General features: G+C 45.8%; 1 protein-coding gene across 12 annotated transcripts in view; it reads right to left on the bottom strand.

Moving 5' to 3' along the window:
* WDR59 (WD repeat domain 59) overlaps positions 1-24,910 on the bottom strand; it is a 151,611-nt gene that overhangs the window by 24,879 nt on the left and 101,822 nt on the right. For 10 of the 12 annotated variants that reach the window (XM_063717762.1, XM_024233427.3, XM_054534133.2 and 7 more), the window contains 3 exons: positions 23,903-24,029; positions 23,294-23,436; positions 11,268-12,147 (listed from right to left, as the gene is read on the bottom strand). In XM_063717762.1, the coding sequence (XP_063573832.1) occupies positions 11,912-12,147; positions 23,294-23,436; positions 23,903-24,029 (506 nt within the window). In that variant the 3' untranslated portion in view covers positions 11,268-11,911. Of the gene's footprint in view, positions 1-11,267; positions 12,148-23,293; positions 23,437-23,902; positions 24,030-24,910 lie in introns of those variants that run through there. The other 2 variants (XM_054534137.2, XM_054534136.2) reach the window with 1 other exon arrangement.

Raw genomic sequence — 24,910 nt, forward strand, 5'->3', positions numbered from 1 at the left:
CACTGTGAAAACAGCTTATCCATGGGCCTTCCCATATGCTAATAGGCATTCTCCCTGATGGCACTCTCCCTGATGGCAGCAGTGGGATTTTCTGATATCTGGTTTGGGAGGAAATAACCAGTCTCCTGAGATGAGTTGTCTATTTCCAAAGTGATGGCGAACACCATGGTTGTCCACTATTCCTGAAAGTTCTATTGCTTTTCAACCACAAGTGTAACTGGAAAATAATTACGACTACCATAAGGGAAATATAGAAAGAGAACTCAGAACACAAATTAGATGATATGGCTTGGCTCTGTGTCCCCACCCAAATCTCATCTTGACTTGTAATCCCCATAATCCCCACGTGTGGAGAGTGGGACCTGGTGGGAGGTGAATGGATTATGGAGGTAGTTTCCCCCATGCTGTTCTTGTGATAGTGAGTTCTCATGAGATCTCATGGTTTTATAAGTGTTTGACAGTTCCTCCTACGCACATACTCCTCACCTGCCACCATGATTGTAAGTTTCCTGAGGCCTCCCCAGCCATGCAGAACTGTGAGTCAATTGAACCTCTTTCCTTTATAAATTACTCAATCTCAGGCAGTTCCTTACAGCAGGGTGAAAACAGACTAATACACTAGATATGCTTATTATTTAACATCAGACAACCCTTCTAGTAGTGGCAAACCAGGGCTGAACTCAGTTCCACTGAGTCTACCACCTAAATATCTGATTCTTTCCTCTTCTCTCCAATGCTACTCCTTATCAAAAAGAGTTTCACTCACGATTGTTACTCCCTTTACTCAAAGGAAAGACAAAAATTTTTACCATGACCCACACAACGAGCTCCTAGTTTCTTTGCTTGTCAGGCAAGGGAGCACACACCATGCATGGCTCTGCCAGAAGAGAGAGCAGCTGGGGTGTTGGTGTGTGTGTCAGGGGGTGAGTGTGCTAATTAAGCATCAAATTCTGCTCCCTAGGTAGGACAGAATGAGTCTATAAGCCCCTGTGCAATTCGTTAAAACAAGTCCCACTGGCAAGGTGTGTGGCTCACACCTGTAATGCCAGCCCTTTGGGAGGCCGAGCTGGACACTTGAGGTCAGGAGCTCGAGACCAGCCTGGCTAACACGGTGAAACCCCATCTCTACTAAAAATACAACACGGTGAAACCCCATCTCTACTAAAAATACAAAAAGTAGCTGGGCATGGTGGCAGGCACCTGTAATACCAGCTACTCAGGAGCTGAGGCAGGAGAATCACTTGAACCCAGAAGGCAGAAGCTGCAGTAAGCTCTGATTGTGCCACTGCACTCCAGCCTGGGTGACAGAGTGAGACCCTGTCTCAAAAAAAAAAAAAAGAAACAGTCTTCAGTTATGTCCAGAGAGGGTCTAGCACAGCTAAGTTGATGTTCAAAATTCAGAATTGTTCATAGCGTTTATCGGACCCAAGTGTGGTGAATCACAGTATCCAGCTTTTTTTTTTTTTTGAGACGGAGTCTTGCTCTGTTGCCCAGGCCAGAGTGCAGCGGCGCGATCTCGGCTCACTGCAACCTCCGCCTCCCAGTTTCAAGCGATTCTCCTGCCTAAGCCTCCCAAGTAGCTGGGATTACAGGCGCCTGCCACTGCGCCTGGCTAATTTTTGTATTTTTAGTAGAGATGGGGTTTCACCATCTTGGCCAGGCTGGTCTGGAACTCCTGACCTCGTGATCCACCCACCTTGGCCTCCCAAAGTGCTGGGATTACAGACGTAAGCCACCACGCCTGGCCCACAGTACCCAGCTTTTAAAAAATAATTACACTTTTTATTTTGAGAGAATTGTAGATTCACATACAGTTTTAAGAAATAATACAGACAGCCAGGCGCAGTGGCTCACACCTGTAATGCCAGCACTTTGGGAGGCTGAGGCAGGCGGATCACCTGAGGTTGGGAGTTTGAGACTAGCCTGACCAACATGGAGAAACCCCATTTCTACTAAAAATACAAAATTAGCCAGGCATGGCGGCGCATGCCTGTAATCCCAGCTACTCGGGAGGCTGAGGCAGAAGAATTGCTTGAACCCAGGAGGCGGAGGTTGCAGTGAGCCAAGATCTCGCCATTGCACTCCAGCCTGGGCAGCAAAAACGAAACTCTGTCTAAAAAAAAAGAAAGGAAGGAAGGAAGGAAGCAAGAGAGAAAGGAGGGAGGGAGGCCGGCCGACAGGCAGACACTCTGTATGCTTTGCCCAGTTTCCCCCAATGGTAACATCTTGCAAGACTACAGTACAGTATCACACTCAGGATACTGACATTCAGACAATCCACCCATCTTCCTCAGATTTCCCCAGTTTTACTTGCACTCGATTGTGGGTATTTAGTTCTATGCAATTTATCACGTGTGTAGGTATGCACTCACCACAACGATCAACACATGAAAAGGTCCCATCCCCACAAGGGTCCTTTGCGCTGCCCTTTTATAGCCACACCTCCCAACCTCCTGCCCCTACCAACCGCTGACGACCGCCCAACTCTTCTCCAGCCATAACCACCCAACGGGTTCATTTGCCTGCTGCCCAGACAGAGCCCATTTATCAAGACAGGGGAACTGCAATAGAGAAAGAATTTAATTGGCACAGAGCTGGTCGAACAGGAGACTGAAGTTTTATTACTCAAATCAGTCTCTCCAAAAGCTCAGAGCCTAGGGTTTTTCAAGGATAGTTTGGCAGTCCAGGGTGCTGCTGATTGGTTGGGGGTGCAATCCTAGGGGTGTTGAAAATGGTCCTTGCGCACACTGAATCTGCTTCTGGGTGGGGTCACAGGACTGGCTGGCTGGCAGGAATGGAGCCATCAATAGTCAGAAATGCAAAAACCTGAAAAGATGGCCAGGCGTGGTGGCTCACGCCTGTAATCCCAGCACTTTGGGAGGCTGAAGCAGGCGGATCACTTGGTCAGGAGTTCGAAATCAGCCTAGCCAATTTTTGTATTTTTAGTCTCTATTAAAAATACAAAAATTAGGCTGGGTGCAGTGGCTCATGACTGTAATCCCAGCACTTTGGGAGGCCAAGGTGGGTGGATCACGAGTTCAGGAGTTTGAGACCAACCTGACCAACATGGTGAAACCCTATCTCTACTAAAAATACAAAATTAGCTGGGCATGGTGGCACATGCCTGTAATCCCAGCTACTGGGGAGGCTGAGGCAGGAGAATCGCTTGAACCCAGTAGGCAGAGGTGGCAGTGAGCCAAGATCGCGCCATTGCACTCCAGACTGGGCAACAAGAGCAAAACCCTGTCCCCTCAAAAAAAAAAAAATTAGTTGGGCATGACGGCAGGTGGCAGTAATCTCAGCTATTCAGGAGGCTGAGGCAGGGGCATTGCTTGAACCAGAGGTTGCAGTGAGCCAAGACTGCACCACTGCCTGGGCAAGAGTGAGACTCCATCTCAAAAAAAAAAAAGACTGAAAAAACATCTCAAAAGACCAACCTTAGTTTTTTGAGGTGTTTTTGAGACAGGGTGTCTCTGTCACCCAGGCTGGAGCGCAGTGGCACAATCTCGCTCGGCTCACTGCAACCTCTGTCCATCTCCTGAGCTCAACTGATCCTCCCTCCTCAGCCTCCTGAGTAGCTGGGACTACCGGTGCATGCCACCATGCCCAGCTAATTTTTGTATTTTTTATAGAGATGGTGTTTTGCCATGTTGCCCAGGCTGATCTTGAACTCCTGAGCTCATGCGATCTGCCCACCTTGGCCTCCCACAGTGCTGGTGTTACCGGTGGAGGGTCTGGACTGCAAGTTTTCCAGGTTCTTGGCGTTTTGAACAAAGAATTGGATGAAACGCACAAAGCAAGAAAACAATGAAGCAACAAAAGAGATACATTGCAAGCACACTCCACGGGGTGGGAGCAGCCCAGGAAAGAGGCTCAAGGGCTCTGGTTACAGAATTTTCTGGGGTTTCAATACCCTCTGAGGTTTCCCATTGGTTACCTGGTGTACACCCTGTGTAAATGAAAAAGATATTTCCTGTTATTGCTGAAGTGTTTCCATTTGATTTTGTTCTAGGAAGCCCTTAGGTTCCCTACTTCCAGTCCCTATTCTCTTGCCTCACTGGTATTATAGGCTTAAGACACTGTGCCCAGCCCCAATCTTAGTTTCTACAATAGTGATGTTATCTGCAGGAGTAATTGGGAAGTTACAAATCTTGTGACCTCCAGAATAATGGCTGGTAATCGTTTATGTCTACAGCGTAGCAGAATTCAGGCTCTTCTTATCCTCCTAAACTGGTGGTCTTCCATCAGCTTCACAAAGGCAGTTTAGTTTTGGAGAAGGGCTATTATCATTTAAACTATAAACTACCTGTCTCCCAAAGTGAGCTTGGCACAAGCCCAGGAGTCATTAAGGGTAGTTTGGAGGTTAAAGGCAAGATGGGGGTTTGTTAGATCAGGTCTCTTTCACTGTCATAATTTTCTCTCTGCTCTAATTTTTAATTTTTGCAAAGGCAGTTTCACAGCTCTACAGTTTTGCCATTTCAAGAATGTTATATAATAACAGTTATCAGCCAGGCGCAGTGGCTCACGCCTGTAATCCCAGCACTTTGGGAGGCCGAGGCAGGCGAATCACCTGAGGTTAGGAGTTCAAGACCAGCCTGGCCAACACGGTGAAACCCTGTCTCTACCAAAAATACAAAAATTAGCCAGGAGTCAGGTGGCGAGTGCCTGTAATCCCAGCTACTTGGGAGGCTGAGGCAGGAGAATCGCTTGAATCTGGGAGACGGAGGTTGCAGTGAGACGCGATCTCACCACTGCACTCCAGGCTGGGCAAGAGAGTGAACCATCTCAAAAAAAAAAGAAAAAAAGAAAAAAAAAAGAGTCATGTGGAAGGTAACCTTCTAGGGTTGGCTTTTTTTCACTCAGCGTAATTCGCTTGAGAGTCACCTAGATTGCTGTGTGTATCTGACGATATAGGAGTGAAGAAGAAACTACTAAGGCAGATAGTGAGGTTATAGGAGTCCTCAGGAAGGTTTCCTTTTTAATGAAAAGCAGCTCCCAAATCATTTTCTTTTCTAACAAAGAGCAGCCTGTGAAATCGAGCTGCAGACATAGATAAGCAAGCTAGAAGCTTGCACAGGTGAATGCCGGCAGCTGTGCCAATAAAAAAAGGCTACCCGGGACTAGGCATATTCAACATGGCGGCTCCATCTTCCCTTCTCTTTGCCAAACCACGTGTACGGTAATGAAGAGACAGCCTGGCGCCAGCCAGGCAAAGACCCCATCCACATAATAAGATTACCGTGGGGCGACCAGCTTCCTCGTGTGCTAAACCTCACATCTGGTCCACCCAATCTGTGGGCCCTATGTAAATCAGACACTGCCTCAATCCCGTCTATAAAATCTGGTGCACTCAGCCTCAGGCCAGAATTCCCACTAGGGTGCCCCTCTCTCTCACAGGAGAGAGAGCTATTCTCTCTTCTCCTTCTTTCGCCTATTGAACCTCCACTCTTAACCTCACTCCATGCGTGTCCGTGTCCTTGATTTCCTTGGCATGAGGCAAAGACATGCCAAGACATGCCCCAGACCACAACACCGCTTCATTTCTGGGGTTCATTCCCTTTTATTGCGGAGCAGCATTCCACAGGACAGAGGCTAGAGTGTGTTTAACCATTCGCCTACTGAAGGACACGTAAGAGAATGTCAGTTTGGGGCTATTAAAATCTGCCGTTTTAGTCTTTGTTTTCTGTTTATTTCCTGTGTTTCTTGTTCTTCTGTTTCTTTTGTCTTGCCTTCCTGTGGGTAGTAAGACTTGCCCTCACATATAAGCTCCTATGCTTTTTTCTTTTTTGAATACATATTTTTAAAATATAGAGATAGGGTCTCACTATGTTGCCCAGACTGGTCTGGAACTCCTGGGCTAAAGTGATCTGCCCACCTCGGCCTCCCAAGTGCTGGGATTACAGGCGTGAGCCACTGTGCCCAGCCTCCTGTGCTTTTTCTAAACTCTAGCTGCTTTCTCTCCCTGGGAAGCAGCGCTGAGGCTCCCTATACCTTCTTCATAAGGAGATGGCTTTCACCTCTTTTTGCCTTGTGTCTGTGTTTTTCTGATTTGTGAAAATAAAAATAAGCCCTACTTATGGAAATCATATGGAATCAAGGCAGAGAGAACAAAATAGTAACAATATTTAAAGTGCTTCTATAATTAGAAAAAAGACAATCAAGATATAAAAATCTTTTCTTAAAAATGTGTGGGTCAGATAGACCTGAGTGTGACTTGAGACACTGCTTTCCTTTTCTGGGTGTGATACTGTGATTTAAAAATGTATATCCGGTCTCTGCCCTGGTTCCTGACATAGAGCTCCTCAACCCTGTCATTTCCTGAGCAATAGGGCTGCTATTTAGTCTTTGATCTGGGTTCCTAACACAGAGCTCCTACGACCTTTGTAATTTCCTGAGTGATGAGTGTCTGACACAAAGCTACTAAATCCCTTGGAATTTTGTGAGAGGAACAGCTTTTGTTCTAATGAGTGGGTTCTTCGTGGGCTCCCGGACAGCCTCAGGATGCAGGCTGGTTGCCAGGGGAACCAACCCTGTGTGACTGTCCAATGTATCTCTTCATCTGGCTGCCCACCTGTATCCTTTGTAAGGCCCTTTATAATACCTAAGTAGCCAGGTGCAGTGGCGTGCAGCGGCTCATGCCTGTAATCCCAGCACTTTGGGAAGCTGAGGCAGGAGGACTGCTTGAGCCCACGAGTTCAAGACCAGCCTGGGCAACATAGACCCCATTTCAACTAAGAAAAAAAAAAGAAAAGAAAAATACACAAATAAATGCAAGTAAAGTGTTTCCCTGAATTCAGCACATCTCCTAGTGAAACCTGAGTAGGATGTCATTGGAACCCCCAATTTAGAGCCGGTAGGTAAGAAGGCACAGGTCACACAACCTAGGACTTGAGACTGGCATCTGAAGTGGGGGGCAGCGTTGTGAGGGTGAGCCCTTAGCCTGTGGGATCTGACACCATCTCCAGGTAGATGACGTCACAACCTGGGACTTGAGACTGGCATCTGAAGTGGGGAGCAGCACAGGCTCCACTAAGAAACTACACACAGCACCCCCAATGCCATGGTGTCTTGTCCTTGGCACAGTCCTTCCCTGCGCCCTCCCGCTCTTCCTCATTGAAAACACACTTCATATGAACTCAGCAAAACCCCCCTCCTCTGTGCAATCTCGGCCCTTGGTGGAGTTCCTTCTTTCCTCGGAGGCCAACAGCACGTTTTGGTGTAAGCACTTACATATTTAAGTTTCCCACTAGACTCCGCCTCCAGCAGGCCAGAGACCACATTCTGTATGGTTCATCTTTGCCCAAGTGTCTATTCTCATGTCCAATACTTGATGAATTGTACCAGACCTTCTCAGATTTGAGGAAGAAATACTAAATTAGTGATATTGTGGCGACATAAACTTGCCAATGTGACAGAATGCCAACATGGGAGATTTAGTTCTGATTCTGACAAAGCCATTAGATTCTAAGAAGGATGCAGAAAGCCAGGTGTGTTTCCCCCATGCCCGGGACCCGCCACTGGGTGAATCATACCCCATGGCTGGCACCACCTTGAGGGTGGGCATGCAAAGGTGAGCCATAAAGAAGAGGGTGTGATTTGTCACCCTGTTTGCTGAACTATTTTGCCATAATTAGCAAAACCAACCCTTTAAGAAATTGTTCAGGGGCCAGGCACGGTGGCTTACGCCTGTAATCCCAGCACAGCACTTTGGGAGGCCGAGGCGGGCAGACCACTTGAGGTCAGGAGTTGGTGACCAGCCTGGGCAACATGGTGAAACCCCGTCTCTACTAAAAACACAAAAAAAATTAGCCGGTGTGGTGGCGCACACCTGTAATCACAACTACTCAGGAGGCTGAGGCACAAGAATCGCTTGAGCCTGGGAGATGGAGGTTGCAGTGAGCAGACATCACGTGTGCCACTACACTCCAGCCCGGGCAACAGAGAGAGACTCCATCTCAAAGACCCTGACCCTAGGGTGGCTACAGCCTAGGTCCTCTCCTGAGTTCCTGCTGCACTAAACCACTAAAAAGGAGCTGGCTTTCTCCCCAATCCTACCAGCCACCCAGGGAACCACTGAGTAAGGCAAGGAGCTCCCAGCAGGTGAACTTGGTGTCTTCAGACTGAATGCATTTTTATATTAAATTAAACAAAACATTGTTGGCTGGGCACGGTGGCTCACGTCTGTAATCCTAGCACTTTGGGAGGCCGAGGCGGGCAAATCACTTGAGGTCAGGAGTTCGAGACTGGCCTGGCCAACATGGTGAAACCCCGTCTCTATTAAAAATACAAAAAACAGCTGGACATGGTGGCACACGCCTGTAATCCCAGCTACTCAAGAGGCTGAGGCAGGAGAATCGCTTGAACCTCGGAGACAGAGATTGCAGTGAGCTGAGATTGCACCACTGCACTCCAGCCTGGGTGACAGAGCAAGACTTTGTCTCAAAAAAAAAAAATTGTTAAAGCGACATCAATTCTATCTATGTGACATTACTAAGGAAAGCATTATACCATTTGTGTCTTGGGGGGTTAGGGACAGGGACAAATAGTCAACCTGGTGGTTGCCCTGAGGCTCGCCCCTTCCCCCATCCTTTCCAGTAGGCTGCCTGAGCAACCTTTTGTTTCTGGTGCACAAATAAGACTGCTGGGCCTGTTTTCTTGCAAACGTACTTTCAAACTAGCTTGTATTGCTTTTATTCATTTATTTTTTTTGAGACGGAGTTTTGATCTGTCACCCAGGCTGGAGTGCAGTGGCGCAATCTCGGCTCACTGCAACCTCCGCCTCCCGGGTTCAAGCGATTCTCCTGCCTCAGCCTCCCGAGTAGCTGGGATTACAGGTGAGCGCCACCACGCCCAGGTAATTTTTGCATTTTTCGTAAGGACAGGCTTTCGCCATGTTGGCCAGGCTGGTCTTGAACTGCTGACCTCAGGTGATCCACCCACCTCAGCCTCCCAAAGTGCTGGGATTACACGTGTGAGCCACCCCACTTGGCCTTGTATTGCTTTTAAAAACAAACAAACAAACAAACAAAAAGACTCAGGTGCTTGTAATCATCTATTCTGCGACTGACAGAATATCGGCCATGGCCCACAACCACACAACCAACCTGTTTCCAAAACGTGAATATTTTAAAATATTAGACTTTTGTTCTGGTAACTTGGAAATTCAAAAGGAATTTCCATATTGAAGGATGACATTATGTAATATTTTAAACTTGAAATTTCTTCACACCCATTATTAAGGTTTTTCAGTCTTGAAAGCCAATGTTCCTCTAACAATAAAACAAGAAAAACATCTCATTCTTGATGGGGACAGATAGGTACAGATTTTTACATTAACGTAAGCAGTGGGGAACAGGAAAAGATTGTTCTCTGCAAATGGCGCGATTTCACTGAGGAACGCAACAGATCCTTTCTCTCTGTGTAAATCAGCTAACCTAATCTGTGATCATCATTAAAATAGAATTTGCATGCGCAAATTCCCAGCTGGGCCTCCTCCTGTCATCCTCCCAGCGGCCCCCCCGCCCTGCTCACTCTACTGAGACACTGGCACCTTACCTCAGACCACAGCCCAGCACTAAACCTCTGGTTCCACTGCACAGGATCTAAGTTCTTTCCTATATCATGAAGTTTCGTGCCCAATAACACAGGGGACGAGGTATAAGCTTCATCCAAAACAGTGTTGTGAAAATGTTTTTGACCCCAACTTTCAGTAAGAAATGAGTTTACACTGTGATCTGGTATACACCTGTGCACACGTGTGCTGCACACGCGTAAACAAGTTACACAAAACATTTTCCTTAGCTATGTATGGTACATTCTGATCATTTTTCTCTTACACCGCTTCATTTTTTTAAATGCTGGTTTTCCGCACTAGATCAATGTCACAATCCACTGATGGGTCCTGACCTGAAGTTTGAAACACATGAATACACAATACTCTCCCATTATGAGACATGTTCTAGTCCCTAAGTTAATCTACTTGGAACTGTAAAATTCTAAGAAACAGAAATAGATATTTCAGTAGAAATAATAAAAAAGATTTCTTTTCACTGGCACATACAAAATGTGAAGTTGAAAATCATTCTGAAATTAGCCAGGCATGGTGGTGCACACCTGTAGTCCCAGCTACTCGGGAGGCTGAGGTGGGAGGATCACTTGAGCTCAGATGATAGAGGCTACAGTGAGCTATGATTGCATTACCACTCTCCAGTCTGGGTGACAGAGTGAGACCCTGTCTCTCTCTAAAAAAAAAAAAAAAAAAAAAATTTAACTTTAAAAAAGAAAATCATTCTGAAGAATTGGTGGACACAGGTGTTATAACTACTCAGAACACAGGCAAAAACAGGCAGTTTGCGAGGGAGCCCAAAGGAAGAGTGAGGGCACTCACTGGAACCCAGCCCATCTGAATAGAGGCACGGAAGACTTTGGTTTATTGACAGGGTCTCACTCTGTTGCCCAGGCTGGAGTGCAGTGGTGCAATCAAGGCTCACTGCAGCCTCGACCTCCTGGACTCAAGTGATCCTCCCACCTCGGCCCCTCAAGTAGCTGGGAACACAGGCATGTGCCACCACACCCGGCTATTTTTTTAATTTTTTTTTTTCTTTTTTTGAGACAGAGTCTCACTCTTGTCACCCAGGCTGGAGTGCAATGGCATAATCTCGGCTCGCTGCAACCTCTGCTTCCCAAGTTCAAGCGATTCTCCTGTCTCAGCCTCCCCAGTACCTGGGATTACAGACGCCCGCCACCATGCCTGGCTAATTTTTGTATTTTTAGTAGAGATGGGGTTTCACCATGTTGGCCAGGCTAGTCTCGAACTCCTGACCTCAGGTAATCCTCCCACCTCGGCCTCCCAAAGTGCTGGGATTACAGGCATGAGCTACTGCGCCCGGCCTATTTTTTAAATTTTTTGCAGAGATGGGATCTCCTTATGTTGCCCAGGCTGGTCTCGAACTCCTGAGCTCAGGTGATACTCCCACTTTTGCCTTCTAAAGTGTTGGGATTACAGGCGTAAGCCACAGTGCCTGGCCAAGGGAGACTTTTCTATTCATGCTGCACGGCAATCTTGTCCTCCTTTTGCTAGAAGAATAAAGACTCTTGGGGCTGGGAAGAACCTTAAATGTCAAATTCTATTTTCTCTTGTCAGATGACAAAAGTGTATCAGCATTTCCTTTAAAAATCAGAGCACTGACTTTGGTCCTATTCAAAATAGCTACCTTCAATTAGAAGTAGGGTAAAAAATGATTCACCAAATGTTGTTTAACTTTCTCTTTTTTTTTTTTCCAAATAATTACTAGAATTTTATTAGCCAAGGGATAGCAGCTGGAGGAGAAATAACAAAAAAATACATCTTAAGAATCCTTAAGTACAGTGCATATTTACAATTTAAGCGTCATATTGTAGAAGGCCACTGTCCGTCAGCTCAGTAAATGTACCAGCTTCTAAAGCCATGATGCCACAGGCCCATTTGTTGATTAAATTCCTACCCACTGTCCTCCAGCTCAGGAGACTGTCTTTTCCATCTGACTCTGGTCTCTGCATTGGCATCAGGAGAACGCTGCTCGGTGGTTTAAGGCTAACACCTTAACACTGGCCCTGGGTAACACTGGCCCTGGAGCCAGGTGCTTTTCTCCATGAAAACTTCCACCTTGGTAGTTCAGCCGACATAGACAACACACAAAGCACAGCTCTGCACTTCTGCCCTCATCTTCCCACAGTGGCATCCACACCAGGTAGCCAAACAGAAGAGAAGGCAGAGGCCCACCAAGAGCTGACGCTGCACAGTCCTGGGGGGACCATCCTCCCGTCTCACTGGGGACGAATCCAGGTTCTGGAGCCTCTCCCCTGACAGACAGCTTGTCACTGGCATTTATGGGCCCTCTGGGATTTCAGACAATACCCAAGGTCTGTAGGTTCAGAAAGTGCTTTCAAGCAAGCAGTGGCACCCACACCCAGTGGGACACACCTCCTGGGTCCGAAACCACTCCATCATGTGGCTGGTGTGGCCACCGTGCCCACAAGTCAGGCAGAAATTGGATGATCCCCGCACAGCCACGTGGCAGATGGCACACTGGAACGTGAAGCCTTTGCAGATGGCACACTGTGTGCCACGGACCTCACTCCGGCAGTGGCTGCAGTACACGCCGAACTCTGGAAATGGGCAGGGATGGGCAAAACAAGAGGCAGCATGAGTTTAGTTCTGAAAAAGGAAACGGGCTTGCCAGGAAGAAGGACGTCTTCCTCTTAAATCTCTAGCAGATTCTCTTAGACCAGTGGTTTTCATTTTCTGTTTCTTTATTTTGTTTTTCTTTTTGAGACAGAGTTTCATTCTTGTCACCCAGGCTCGAGTGCAATGGTGCAATCTTGGCTCACTGCAACCTTCACAGCCCGGGTTCAAGTGTCCTGCCTCAGCCTCCCGAGTAGCTGGAATTACAGGCACCTGCTACCACGCCCAGCTAAGTTTGTATTTTTAGTAGAGATGGGGTTTCGCCATGTTGGCCAGGCTGGTCTCGAACTCCTGACCTCAGGAGATCCACCTGCCTTGGCCTCCCAAGGTGCTGGGATTATAGGCATGAGCCACTGTGCCCAGCCTGTTTTTTTTTGTTTTTTTTTTTTCACACCAGAACTCCTTCTTCTGAGCCACTGCACCCGGCTGAGTACTGTATTTTCTCAGGGGCTCCACGTGGAAACCCAGTGCCCCACAGCAGGGGGCAGCTGTCTCTGATGCCTCTTCCCACCCCGACTGCTGGCCTGGCACGCAGGAGGTGTTGAACAGGTATCAGTTGAAAGAACTGAATGACTCGGCAGTAATGCTTCAACAGAGGGCAGACTGGCTTTACCAACGCCTGCTACTGCCCACTTGCCACTGGCCCAAGTCAGGACACCAGGATGCTGCTCCACCGCTGGGCGAGGACTGGTTCCACTGGGCTACCCTGAGTGAAACCTGCTCTATCTACTCTGCTGGCAATAGTCCCCTCATCACCTGACCCTCCTGCCTCTGCTGGCTTTTGGACGAAAGGCCATTTCTTGCTTAAGTCCTCTGACTGCAGGGGCAGTGGGTGGGGACTGGGTCCCATCGCTGCCTCCAGACCATGACCTTTCTGCTGGAGGCCAATGTCATCCATCTTCACCAGCCTTTCCCCCTTTTCTCTGTGTCATCTGAGGACATTCTGGAGACACATCCCCATTCACTGAAGACTTGTTCTTGGCTCTCAATTTTCTCTCTACCCCAGTTCTTAGATGATCCTGGAGATCTCCCAAACCTACACCACTAACCCAGTGCCCACCTGGCCATTCAGGTCTTTGCCCTCATCCCTAACCCACCACCACTAACCCTTCGGTCCACCTGCCCCTTTCTAGCTGCAATTTGCCCTTTGGCCAACCTGAATTACATGGACTCACTTTATAATCACTTGTTTTGCAAATGCCTTCAATTCCTTTGCCCAGCTCCTGCGCCACCTGGCAAAACCTCTACCCTGGATGAACCGTATCACCTGCCTACTCCATGCCTGCCCGCAAGAGGCTGAGCAATCCTGGAGAAAGGCCCATGTTCAAGAAATGCATCTCACTTCATACATGCGATCACCGACGGACACAACATCTAGCCCTGTGCGGAGCCTGTGTTTCCCTTCTGTCCCCGAGATGGTGACTTCGGGCCTCCGCCACGTTCTACAAACTCCTCCCTCATGCCTTTTCTCCCAGCTCCTGCACCTGCTGGCCTCTTCTCTCATTCCCTTTGTTGTTACACCAGGCATCTTCCAATCTCCCACCTCTCCTTCCCTCTTACAACAGAGGGAGGGTCCTTTCTTCCAGCAGAACTGGCTACTCTGTTGAATGACAACTGGTGGTCAGAAAAATACACCAATAAAAACTCCTCTGATATGTGGTACCTAAGGGCATATTTTATGATAGTCCCAATTAAGGCAAATCCTGAGACAAATCAGACTAGTTTGATAATTTTGGTTTAAAAATAGCTATGTCTTCTCCCTCTAAGCATAATTTTTTATATTATGTACAAACTTTGGTTATGTTCTCATGAAAAGCCTAATTAGTTGAAAACTCTCAAATTTTCATTACTGGTTTTATTGGCCAACATTTAACATTACGAGAATGTAAATATTGTGTGTTCAGGTAAATTTAATTCTCATGTTTAAAAGGGTTTGTTCCTTGGTACTTGAGATAACTGTAAACTTCATTATTCTCCGTATCTATCTGGGTAAAATTATTCAAATGTCATCTCACAGTATCATTAATAATTGTGTTTCTCTACAGTGAATCGGATTAAATATAGTTTTCAAGATCCTTATTAACTTTAAGACCCTGAACTAATATTTCATTTTGTTAATTAGCGAATGATCTTTGGGGGGATCTGGACAATTTCTAAGGAGATCTAAATTCACAAAGACAGAAAACATAAAAACCCCAGGACGCTCTCCCTTGCCTCTGCCCTGTATATACACAATGGAATGGCTCAGCATATGAACCGGTTGAGAAGGATAGGCAGATGCCCGTGGGCCTTGCTGGTGCGTGCTTCCTCTCACCACTTTAGGGCATACAAAGGGATGTGGAATGTGTTCCCAAAAACAGAGCTGGCAAGGTGTCTCACACCTGGCTGCCTTTGGAATTTCCCTGACAATCCACTAATCGTGCCGGTCGCTAACGGTTCCAGGTTTTCTCTGGGTCTCTGAGGGAAGAAAAATGACTCTGGGAGGCTGGGGCTACACTAGATACAAATTGCAAAGCAGATACCACTTGCAAGTATGAGATATGAATCTGTATTCAAGATAATTGATGTGTTCTATTAGTTCATCAAGGGAAATGTTCCAGTTTTATTAAAACAATCAATCAATGTGGTGAGGGTATTGTCTTACTGAATGTGCTGATAAAGTCAGTATATTTTAAAGTTAAAAGATTTAAATTTGCTGGTTTTTTGTGTATCTCAAAACACACACACACACACACACACACACACAGGTATCTTAACATTTTTAAACAAAATTAAACGATATACACTTTAAGAGGAAAAAAACAATAATTCCAAAGAAAACTGTTTAGTGACGAAGAAAACGTCAAATGTGATTCTGTGCCTGGATAAGAGAGGTTCCTTATAGCACCAAAATTATCTCACTTGACAGCTGGTTAATTTTTGGTGTTTTTTGTCATGCTTTTGAATCACATTAAACAAAAATCTACTTCTGAAAAGTCTAGCGTTCTTAATTATTTACTGCTGTGTTTGTTTATTTATTTATTTTTTTTTTTTTTTTTATTTTTGAGACGAAGTCTCGCTCTTGTCACCCAGGCTGGAGCGCAATGGTGCGATCTCAGCTCACTGCAACCTCCGCCTCCCTGATTCAAGCAATTCTTCTGCCTCAGCCTCCCGAGTGGCTGGGATTACAGGCGCCTGCCAACATGCCCGGCTAATTTTTGTATTTTTAGTAGAGAGGGGGTTTCACCATGTTGGCCAGTCTAGTCTCGAACTCCTGACCTCAGGTGATCCATCTGCCTCGGCTTCCCAAAGTGCTAGGATTACAGGCGTGAGCCACCGCACCCTGCCTGCTGTGTTTATTTTAAATATCATCATTCTGAACCAAGTATTTTACAATGTCTTGTCTTTAGGCATATAATAACTTATGCTTATATCGAATCACCTCTGACAACTCTTTCTCAAACTGCCTTTTCCCAAATTTGGAAGAATAAAGCTCTCACTGTCTTCTACAAACGTCAGCTACCTGTATAACTCCCCAAATGACAAGTGGCCAACACTACAGATTTGTTCCCTCACTATAGGAAGGAGGGAAGCCAGACATGATTGGGAATGTCTGGTATTCTCTATACTTTTAACTGGTTTAGCATTATTGTAAGAGCTCTTGTATTTATTAAACCCACAATATAAGAAATCAAATAGGGACGTTCAACCTCCCTGGGGAACTGTATTCAAGTACAAGATTATTAATGGGAATTTTTCAGCAACTTCTTTCAAGATCAATAGAAGGATACTCATATCTATTACAAAGACTGGCATATCTTTCAACAAATTTATTTTTTAAATTTGTTTAAACATAAACAAATTTATGTTTAAAATGAAAATACAGTACTTGGCCAGGTGCCGTGGCTCTCACCTGTAATCCCAGCACTTTGGGAGGCCAAGGTGGGTGGATCACCTGAGGCCAGGAGTTCGAGACCAGCCTGGCCAACATGGCAAAACCCATCTCTACTAAAAACACAAAAATTAGCTGGGAGTGATGGCGCACACCTATAATACCTGGAAGGCTCAGGTAGGAGAACTGCTTGAACCTGGGAGGTGGACGTTACAGTGAGCCAAGACTGTACCTCTGCACTCCAGCTTGGGTGACAGAGAGAGACCTTGTTCCCACCTCCCCAACCAAAAAAAAGAAAACAAAAGTAAAAAGAAAATATAGTACTCCTTTTGTTTGGCAATAACCTTACAAACATTTTACGGGATGAATTAAAAGAGCCTGGAGATTTGTCAACATCCTCAGTGTCCAAAATATTTTAGTGTTGGGTAACCACTAACTGAATCCTTAGGAAATGATTCTGCTCCATAGGATATTGTTATCATAAACTAGCCAGAGCCATTTCGCTTTATTGCCAATTGCCAGTTTCTGCTTTTGCCTCACACTTGCCTAAAGTCACTTGCTATAAACTATAGGTCAGAAATAGAAACTTAGAGAAGACATGTCAAAATAAAGCCTCTTTAGGCACTATTAAAGGTACTCTTCACTACTGATATTACTGAAGAGATTCCTGAATACCAACTTTCCAAATAAGCTGACACCGGCCAGGAGCAGCTTCTCATGCCTGTAATCCCAGCACTTTGCGAGGCCGAGGTAGGGGTATCGCTTGAGCCCAGGAGTTTGAGACCAGCCTGGGCAACATGGCAAGACTCCATCTCTACAAAAACATTTTTTAAAAAACTAGCCGGGCATAATGGTGTATGCCTGTGGTCCCAGCTACTTAGGAGACTGTGGTGGGAGGAGTTGAGCCCAGCAGGTAGAGGCTGCAGTGAGCTGTGATCATGCCTCTGCACTGCAGCCTGGGTGACAGAGTGAGACCCTGTCTCAAAAAACAAACAAACAAGCCAAACAAATAAGCTGACACCATTACCACCAGGAGACACTTGTCAGACTGTGGGATGGATCAGGATTTCTAGGACTTTTTGGTTCAGAAGCAGATGACTTCAGTGAAAGTAGATGGGTAGAGAATCCAAGATAATTAGAACAAGAATTACTTAGCAGGGACTGAATACAACTGATGGAAAAATTTAATTCTGGCTAATGATCTATTTTCTACTAGAAAGGAGAAAACATTCTTTCTTCTTTCTTGCTCCATCTCTACCCTCAGTTTAACACGTTATATACATTGAAATGAAACACTCTGGAAACGGTATCTTGTTCTAACTACCTTCAGGAGGAAAAAAAATCCAAAAAAGATCTTAATATAGACTATAAGATACCAGCTCACCAGGAAAAGCTTAGAACAATAACTCCATAGGAAATATCATATGTTGATTAATCTCATCTGCAAAAGTGCTCAGAACAATGGGTAAGTACCACACAAAAGCCTTTTCTTTTCATGACAAAACACCTATACAGGTTCAGTGAGAGTCTGCTGGGGCTGGGTGTGGCAGCTCATGCTTCTAATCCCAGCACTTTGGGAGGCTGAGGTGGAAGGATCACTTGAAGCCAAGAATTTGAGACCACAATGGACAACAAAGTGAGACTCTGTCTCGAAGCTGCCCTCCTCCTTATTATGATATACATGGATAGATCAGATTTACAGCCAAGGTCATGCCCAAAATGTCACATTTAGATTCAAATCTCATTTAAATTAGGTATGATACGGCAGGGTGCGGTGGCTCATGCCTGTAATCCCAGCACTTTGGGAGACCGAGGCAGGCAGACCACGAGGTCAGGAGATCAAGACCATCCAGGCTAACATGGTGAAACCCCGTCTCTACTAAAAATACAAAAAATTAGCCAGGCGTGGTGGTGGGTACCTGTAGTCCCAGTTACTCGGGAGGCTGAGGCAGGAGAATGGCGTGAACCCGGGAGGTGGAGCTTGCAGTGAGCCGAGATTGCGCCACTGCACTCCAGCCTGGGGGACAGAGCGAGACTCTGTCTCAAAAAATAAATTAATTAATTAATTAAAAAAATAAGTTAGGTATGATAAGCCATTATGAAGGGGAGGAGATGGCTTCATACGTGGACATGAAGCCCACAAGTCCTCCCAGGAAACTACTTTGGCTTAGGGAATCCCAGCCTTGCACAAAGTACAGATGTCATTTCCTGACAGGCCAGAAACACTGACTACCCTGAGGATCACAGGTAAGAGGCACAGGATGACAGGATAGGTTTTGCAGGTGAAACTTGATAGAGGTGAAATGAATCATTCTTGGGTCCTAACAGACAAACTAATAAAGACCATAAAAATACTCCCAGCACACAGAACAATCAAAGTATGATTCCAAGGCTTCTCAAAACTTCCAGGAGGAAGCAAACTCCAAAGGCGCAGGGTCATATGGCTCCAGTTTGTTAACCATACAACAAAAAGTTTTGTGTATTAATCAACATCACCTATTACACAAAAGTAAATAAAACTGGCCAAATAAATAAGATGTTAAATTAATATACTGAACCAGTAAACTGCTGAACGAAATTTAGTTGAGCAGATCTGTACCTCTATGGAGGGAATTCTCCCCACGGGGAGGCAGGGAAAGCAATCACTTTGCTCTGCCACCATTAAGACCAAGCGCATCACATACCACAATCAGAAACAAAAACAAAAAAATCATCTTATATCCTGAGACTTTCTTTAAGGGAATACTCTATCTAGCAGTATCTCCACAAAACTAATGAAACCATGAGCCCCGTCTGTAAATATTGAATCCTAATGAAACTAACTTTGTCCCTCAAATTTGCTATGCTGAAGTCTGTGGATATGGGATGATCCTTGCAGACAAGATTAGCACAGAGGAAACTGCTGCCTTTCCAGTGCAAAGAGAAGACCTGTGGTCTTGGCAGCCTTGGGGTATTTTTCTTTTTTTTTAATTTTAATTTTTTTTTTTTAGAGACATAGTTTCACCATGTTGCCCAGGCTTGTCTCGAATTCTTAGACTCCAGCAATCTGCCTGCTTCAGTCTCCCAAAGTGCTGGGATTACAGGTGTGCACAGCTGCACCCAGCCTATACTTTTCTTTCAATACCTGCTGTGTCCTGTATTGAAGCAGCCCAATTCCTCCAAAGTCAGGACTACCTTGTAAAACTTTGCAAATGAAAATACTTCTTGGCCAGGCGTGAGGGATCATGCCTGTAATCCCAGCACTTTGGGAGGCCCAGGTGGGTGGATCACGAGGTCAGGAGTTCGAGACCAGCCTGGCCAACATGGTGAAACCCTGTCTCTACTAAAAATACAAAAATTAGCCGGGCATGGTGGCACATGCCTGTAACCCCAGCTACTCAGAAGGCTGAGGCAGGAGAACCGCTTGAACCAAGGAGGTGGAGGCTGCAGTGACCTGAGATTGTTCCATTGCACTCCAGCCTGGGCGACAGAGTGAGACTCCGTCTCAAAAAAAAAAAAAAAAAAAAAAAAGAAAATACTTCTTTTACTGCTTTTGTCTGTGAGTTCATCTTCCACAATCCTGCCCTGCTTTATAAATCTTGTGACATTGATTTTACTGGAATTAGGATACATTATTCATCCTTAACTATCATTAAGTCTTCCTGAGTTTATATTTCAGACTCTCTGACTGCACTACAGACATGACCCACCAAACCACACTTTATATTTCTTTGTACATCCCACAGAATCCAGCATGACACTTTATAACAGCAGATGTCAATAAGGGTTTAGCCGACTGATGGGTTGATACATCAGCTCTGTACCTCCATGATTCATGTGTTTTCCTGAAAACTAATTTTTAAAAGACAAATTGCTCCAGGCCATCATTAATCTTTTCCTGAGATACTTTCATACATTTAGATGCTCTGAAAAAATATGTTGCCCAAATAGCATTTTGTGCCTTTACATTTCTTCAAGTACATATACCAACATAATCCCTATTAAAATAATCTTTGAAATTCACTACCTAAACCTATGTATTATTCTAGTTTGTTTCTTCAAATAGCAATTACCAGGTATGGTGTCTCACACCTGTAATCCCAGCACTCTGGGAGGCCGAGGCGGGCGCATCACTTGAGGCCAGTAGTTCGAGACCAGCCTGGCCAACATGGCGAAACCCCGTCTCTACTAAAAATACAAGCAGTATTTGTATTGTATTTTAGTATCTCTACTAAAAATTCCTATTAATTGTATTGTATTTTAGTATCTCTACTAAAAATACAAGTGGCATGGTGGCAGGCGCCTGTAGTCTCAGCCACTTGGGGAGGTTGAGGCATGAGAATCACTTGAACTTGGGAGGCAGAGGTTGCAGTGAGCTGAGATCGCATGACTGCAGTCCAGCCTGGGCGACAGAGCAACACTCTGTCTCAAAAAAAAAAAAAAAGAAAAGAAAAAGAAAGGAAAAGAAACTATACCTACACAACTTAAAAGAGTCAAATAATTCTATGCATCTTATTACAAAACCCAGCATTCCCTGACACTGCCCACCCCATCACTCCCTAGATGAAATCCTTTCCATTCATTTAACTGTTTCTTTTGTTTTTTTGTTTTTTGGTTGTTGTTTTTTTTTTGAGACAGAGTCTCACTGTCGCCGAGGCTGGAGTGCAGTGGCACAATCTCGGCTTACTGCAACCTCCGCCTCCTGAGCTCAAGTGATCCTCCTGCCTCAGCCTCCCAAGTAGCTAGGACTACAAGCACATGCCACCATGCCCGGCTAATTTTTGTATTTTTAGTAGAGATGGAGTTTCACCATGTCAGCCAGGATGGTCTCGATCTCCTAACCTCGTGATCCGTCCACCTCAGCCTCCCAAAGTGCTGGGATTAAGGTGTGAGTCACTGCACCTGGCCACACCCGTTTTTAATTTCAATGTCAAGCCACGTCCCAGAGGTCCCTGAGCCACCTGAGGGTTCTGCAGTGTGTTTTGTGCTTCTGACAACAGTTCAGGGTTCAGCTTTATCAGGCCCTGCAAAATCAGCTGCCACTAAGCTATCCACTTCCCAGATCCCAAATTTTATTGCCAACATTACTTCTTGTACAGTTAGGCTTTTCAGAAGAGCTCTGTACAGACATTTTGGTGGGGTCCTGGAGAAGAGGAAATCAGTGTATGTTTAGTCCACTACATTTGGCACTTCCATTTCATTCCGTAAAACACCTCTCTCTGCTCACTCTTGCTTTTCCTCAACACTCACTAGGGTCTCATTCTAAGTCTCTCTGCCTTGCTCTTCCTGTACGACCCTAGCTCCAGGTATTGGTTTCTCTCAAGGCCCAGCGCGGACGGCCTCTCTCTGCACTCTTCCTTCCCAGCCCCAGCTCCAAGGTCAACACACCCATTCCCACAGCTGGAATGCCATCCACATGCTGGGGATCCCCACATTCCCAGTTCTAGCCCCAGTCTCTTCTCTGAGAGCCCAACTCACATCCAACCGCCTATGCAACTTCTCCAGTCCAATATCTCACACACGTCACTGACTATCGCAAGCTAAGCCCACAGTGTTCTTCCAGTCGTTTCCATCTGGGAAGCTGGTACTGCCATTGACCCAGTTGCTCATGCTGGAAATCTAGGAATCGTCCAAGTTTCATCTTTCTTCCTGATCCCACATCCAAGTTATAAGCAAGTCACACTGAGTCTAGCTCTAAAGTATATTTTAACCCATCCATCATCTCTCTCCAACTCTAGCGATGCAACCCTCAGACCGGGCTGTCCGCCTCTGAACGCTACAACGTCTCTGAATGGGGTTCCTGCTTCGGATCTGCCCTCCTCCCATCCTTTCCTCGTAGAAAGGCCACAATGACCCTCTTAAAACACAACCCAAAGCACATTGCTTACTTCTTATGCCCTTGGAAGCTTACCACTGGACTTGGATACAATTGAAATTCTTTTTGTTTTTTGAGACAGAGTCTCGCTCTGTCACCCAGGCTGGAGTGCAGTGGCGTGATCTCGGCTCACTGCAACCTCTGCCTCCTGGGTTCAAGCGATTCTCCTGCCTCAGCCTCCTGAGTAGCTGGGATTATAGGTGTGCGCCACCACGCCTGGCTAATTTCGTATTTTTAGTAGAGACGGGGTTTCACCACGTCGGCCAGACTGGTCTCAAACCCCTGGCCTCAAGTGATCTGCCTGACTCGGCCTCCCAAAGTGCTGGGATTACAGGCGTAAGTCACCATGGCCAGCCGAATCCAAATTCTTTACCGCAATTTACAAGCCCCTGCCTGATACAACCCTAAGTTCTCTACACTCTAATTTGATACCACTCTTCTCCCCACTGTACTCCAGCCACACCACGCCACCTTCCTTCGCTTGTTCATGACAGTCATTTCCCTGGGGCCTGTCCCTCAGTGTGGGATGCTCTTTGCACTGCTCTGCACCAATGGCTCCATGGTTCCTTTAAACCTTCAGACCTCAGCTCCTTGGAGGCCTTCCCAACATACCTCAATTCTTCTTCTAAGATTCTCCCTCTCTGTTCTCCCTGCCCCCACGTCGTTTTTGTTTGCTTGCGAATATTTATCACAATTTGAAATTACTTAATTTTCCCCCCCACTCAACTGTAAGCTCCATGGGGGGAAGGAATGTGCGGGCACTGTGCCTAAGAGGAGTTGGACACACAGTGGAATAAATGAAGAAATATCCATCCCTCTCATCCATGCTGGAGTACTGTATATAAACTACTTCTGTTGCAATAGAAATTTCATCCTGGGCCAGGCGCCATGGCTCACACCTGTAATCCCAGCACTTTGGGAGGCTGAGGCAGGCAGATCACCTGAGGTCAGGAGTTCGAGACCAGCGTGGCCAACACGGTGAAACCCCGTCTACTAAAAATACAAAAATTAGCCAGACGTGGTGGCAGGCACATGTAGTCCTAGCTACTCGGGAGACTGAGGGAGGAGAAGTTTGAACGCAGGAGGTGGAGGTTGCAGTGAGCCGAGATCACGTCACTGCACTCCAGCCTGGGCGACAAGAGCGAGACTCCATCTCAAAAAAAAATATTTCATCCTGTTATGAAATGCAAGGGCTTTTCAGAAGCTTGGAATAGACTCAAAATGCCTCAGAAATTTCTGCTTAGAAAAGAGAAGCTGAAACTTCATTCCAAGTCTGATGTTGTGGACATATTAAATTACAGGATCTTTCAGACAGTGACAGGAAGAGAGAGAAATTCATACTCACCGATCCCTTTATGAGGATCAGGAGGACAGGAGACAAACTTCAACACTTCAGCTCGCTTCTCTCTCAGACCCCAACGGTAGAGGATTTCCCCATAGCATTTCTTAAAGTCATCAAATTGCTGGGTATTGGCAGGGTCCAGGAGCCTGGATAAAGTTAAAAAGATTTCCCGTCAATTCCTCTAAGAAAAAACAAGCTTGATCCTAAATGGCACTTAATATACCCTTCTTAAAGCAACAGTCCTGGCCAGGCATGGTGGCTCACACCTGTCACTCCCAGCACTTTGGGAGGCCGAGGCGGGCGGATCACTTGAGGTCAGGAGTTTGAGACCAGCCTGGCCAACATGGTAAAACCCTGTCTCTACTAAAAATACAAAAAATTAGCCGGTCATGGTGGCGTGTGCCTGTAGTCCCAGCTACTCAGGAGGCTGAGGCAGAAGAATCACTTGAGCCTGGGAAGCAGAGGTTGCAGAGATTGCAGAGAGCTGAGATCCCGCCACTGCACTCCAACCTGGTGACAGAGTAAGACTCTGTGTCAAAAAAAAAGCAAGAGTTGTAATTATGGAGAAACTGGAGTCCTGGCATTGCAGCTCTCACCTGGGAGGATGGTTACCTTTTATTTTTATCATGCTGGTCGCGTTCTCGCTCACGGGGATCACTGTAGGTCAGACTCCCAAAGCGGAGCTCTTCTGGTGAGGATTCTCCCCAAGGGGAGGACAAGTGCTCTGCCTCTCTTCCCGCTGAAGAAAAGCAAATGGCAAGGGAAGGTGGCAATCAGAGTAGGCATGGAAAATATCTGAAAAGTCTCATAAGACAGCGTGTGGCCAATGGATTTCCCGGAAGAAAAGTAAGCGAGGCTGAATATTCTGAGAAATATAACTAAATAGAACTCTTTCCTACCCTTGCCTCTTTGCCCAGGTATTTATTACTAAGAGAACTTGATCACTAAGTACACACACATGATGCTAAAGCAAATGATGGGCTGGGTGTCGTAGCTCATGCCTGGAATCCCAGTACTTTTGGAGGAGGCCCAGGCGGGCAGATCACCTGAGGTCAGAGGTTTGAGACCAGCCTGACCAACATAGTGAAATTATGTCTTTACTAAAAAAAATACAAAAATTAGCTGGGCGTACTGGCGCGTGCCTGTAATCCCAGCTACTCGGGAGGCTGAGGCAGGAGAATCGCTCGAACCTGGGAGGCGGAGGGTGCCGTGAGCCGAGATCACGCCATTGCACTCCAGCCTGGCGACAGTAAGACTCCATCTCAAAAAACTAAAAACATAAAAAATAAATAAAGCAAATGATGGCACAGAGATATAATAGAACATTACGTAGTCATTATTTATGAGGACCTTTTGAACAATATTTGCTCATGATATAATGAAAAATAGAATACAAAGTCACATATATCGAATGACCACACTCCTGCACACAAAGAACGGATGAAAATGTTCTAGAACATTAATTGACGCTATTCCTAGGTGGGAGATCAATGATTACAGTCTTCTTCTCTAATACTTTTTGTTTGCTTTTCTTCACTGGGCATGAGCTACTTTTGATATCAGGAAAATTAAGATCATTTTAAAAAACTTTTTTTAAAAAAAATCCAGGAAACACAAATA

The sequence above is a fragment of the Pongo abelii genome, chromosome 18, assembly GCF_028885655.2.
Source record: "Pongo abelii isolate AG06213 chromosome 18, NHGRI_mPonAbe1-v2.0_pri, whole genome shotgun sequence".
NCBI classification, from domain to species: Eukaryota; Metazoa; Chordata; class Mammalia; order Primates; family Hominidae; genus Pongo; species Pongo abelii.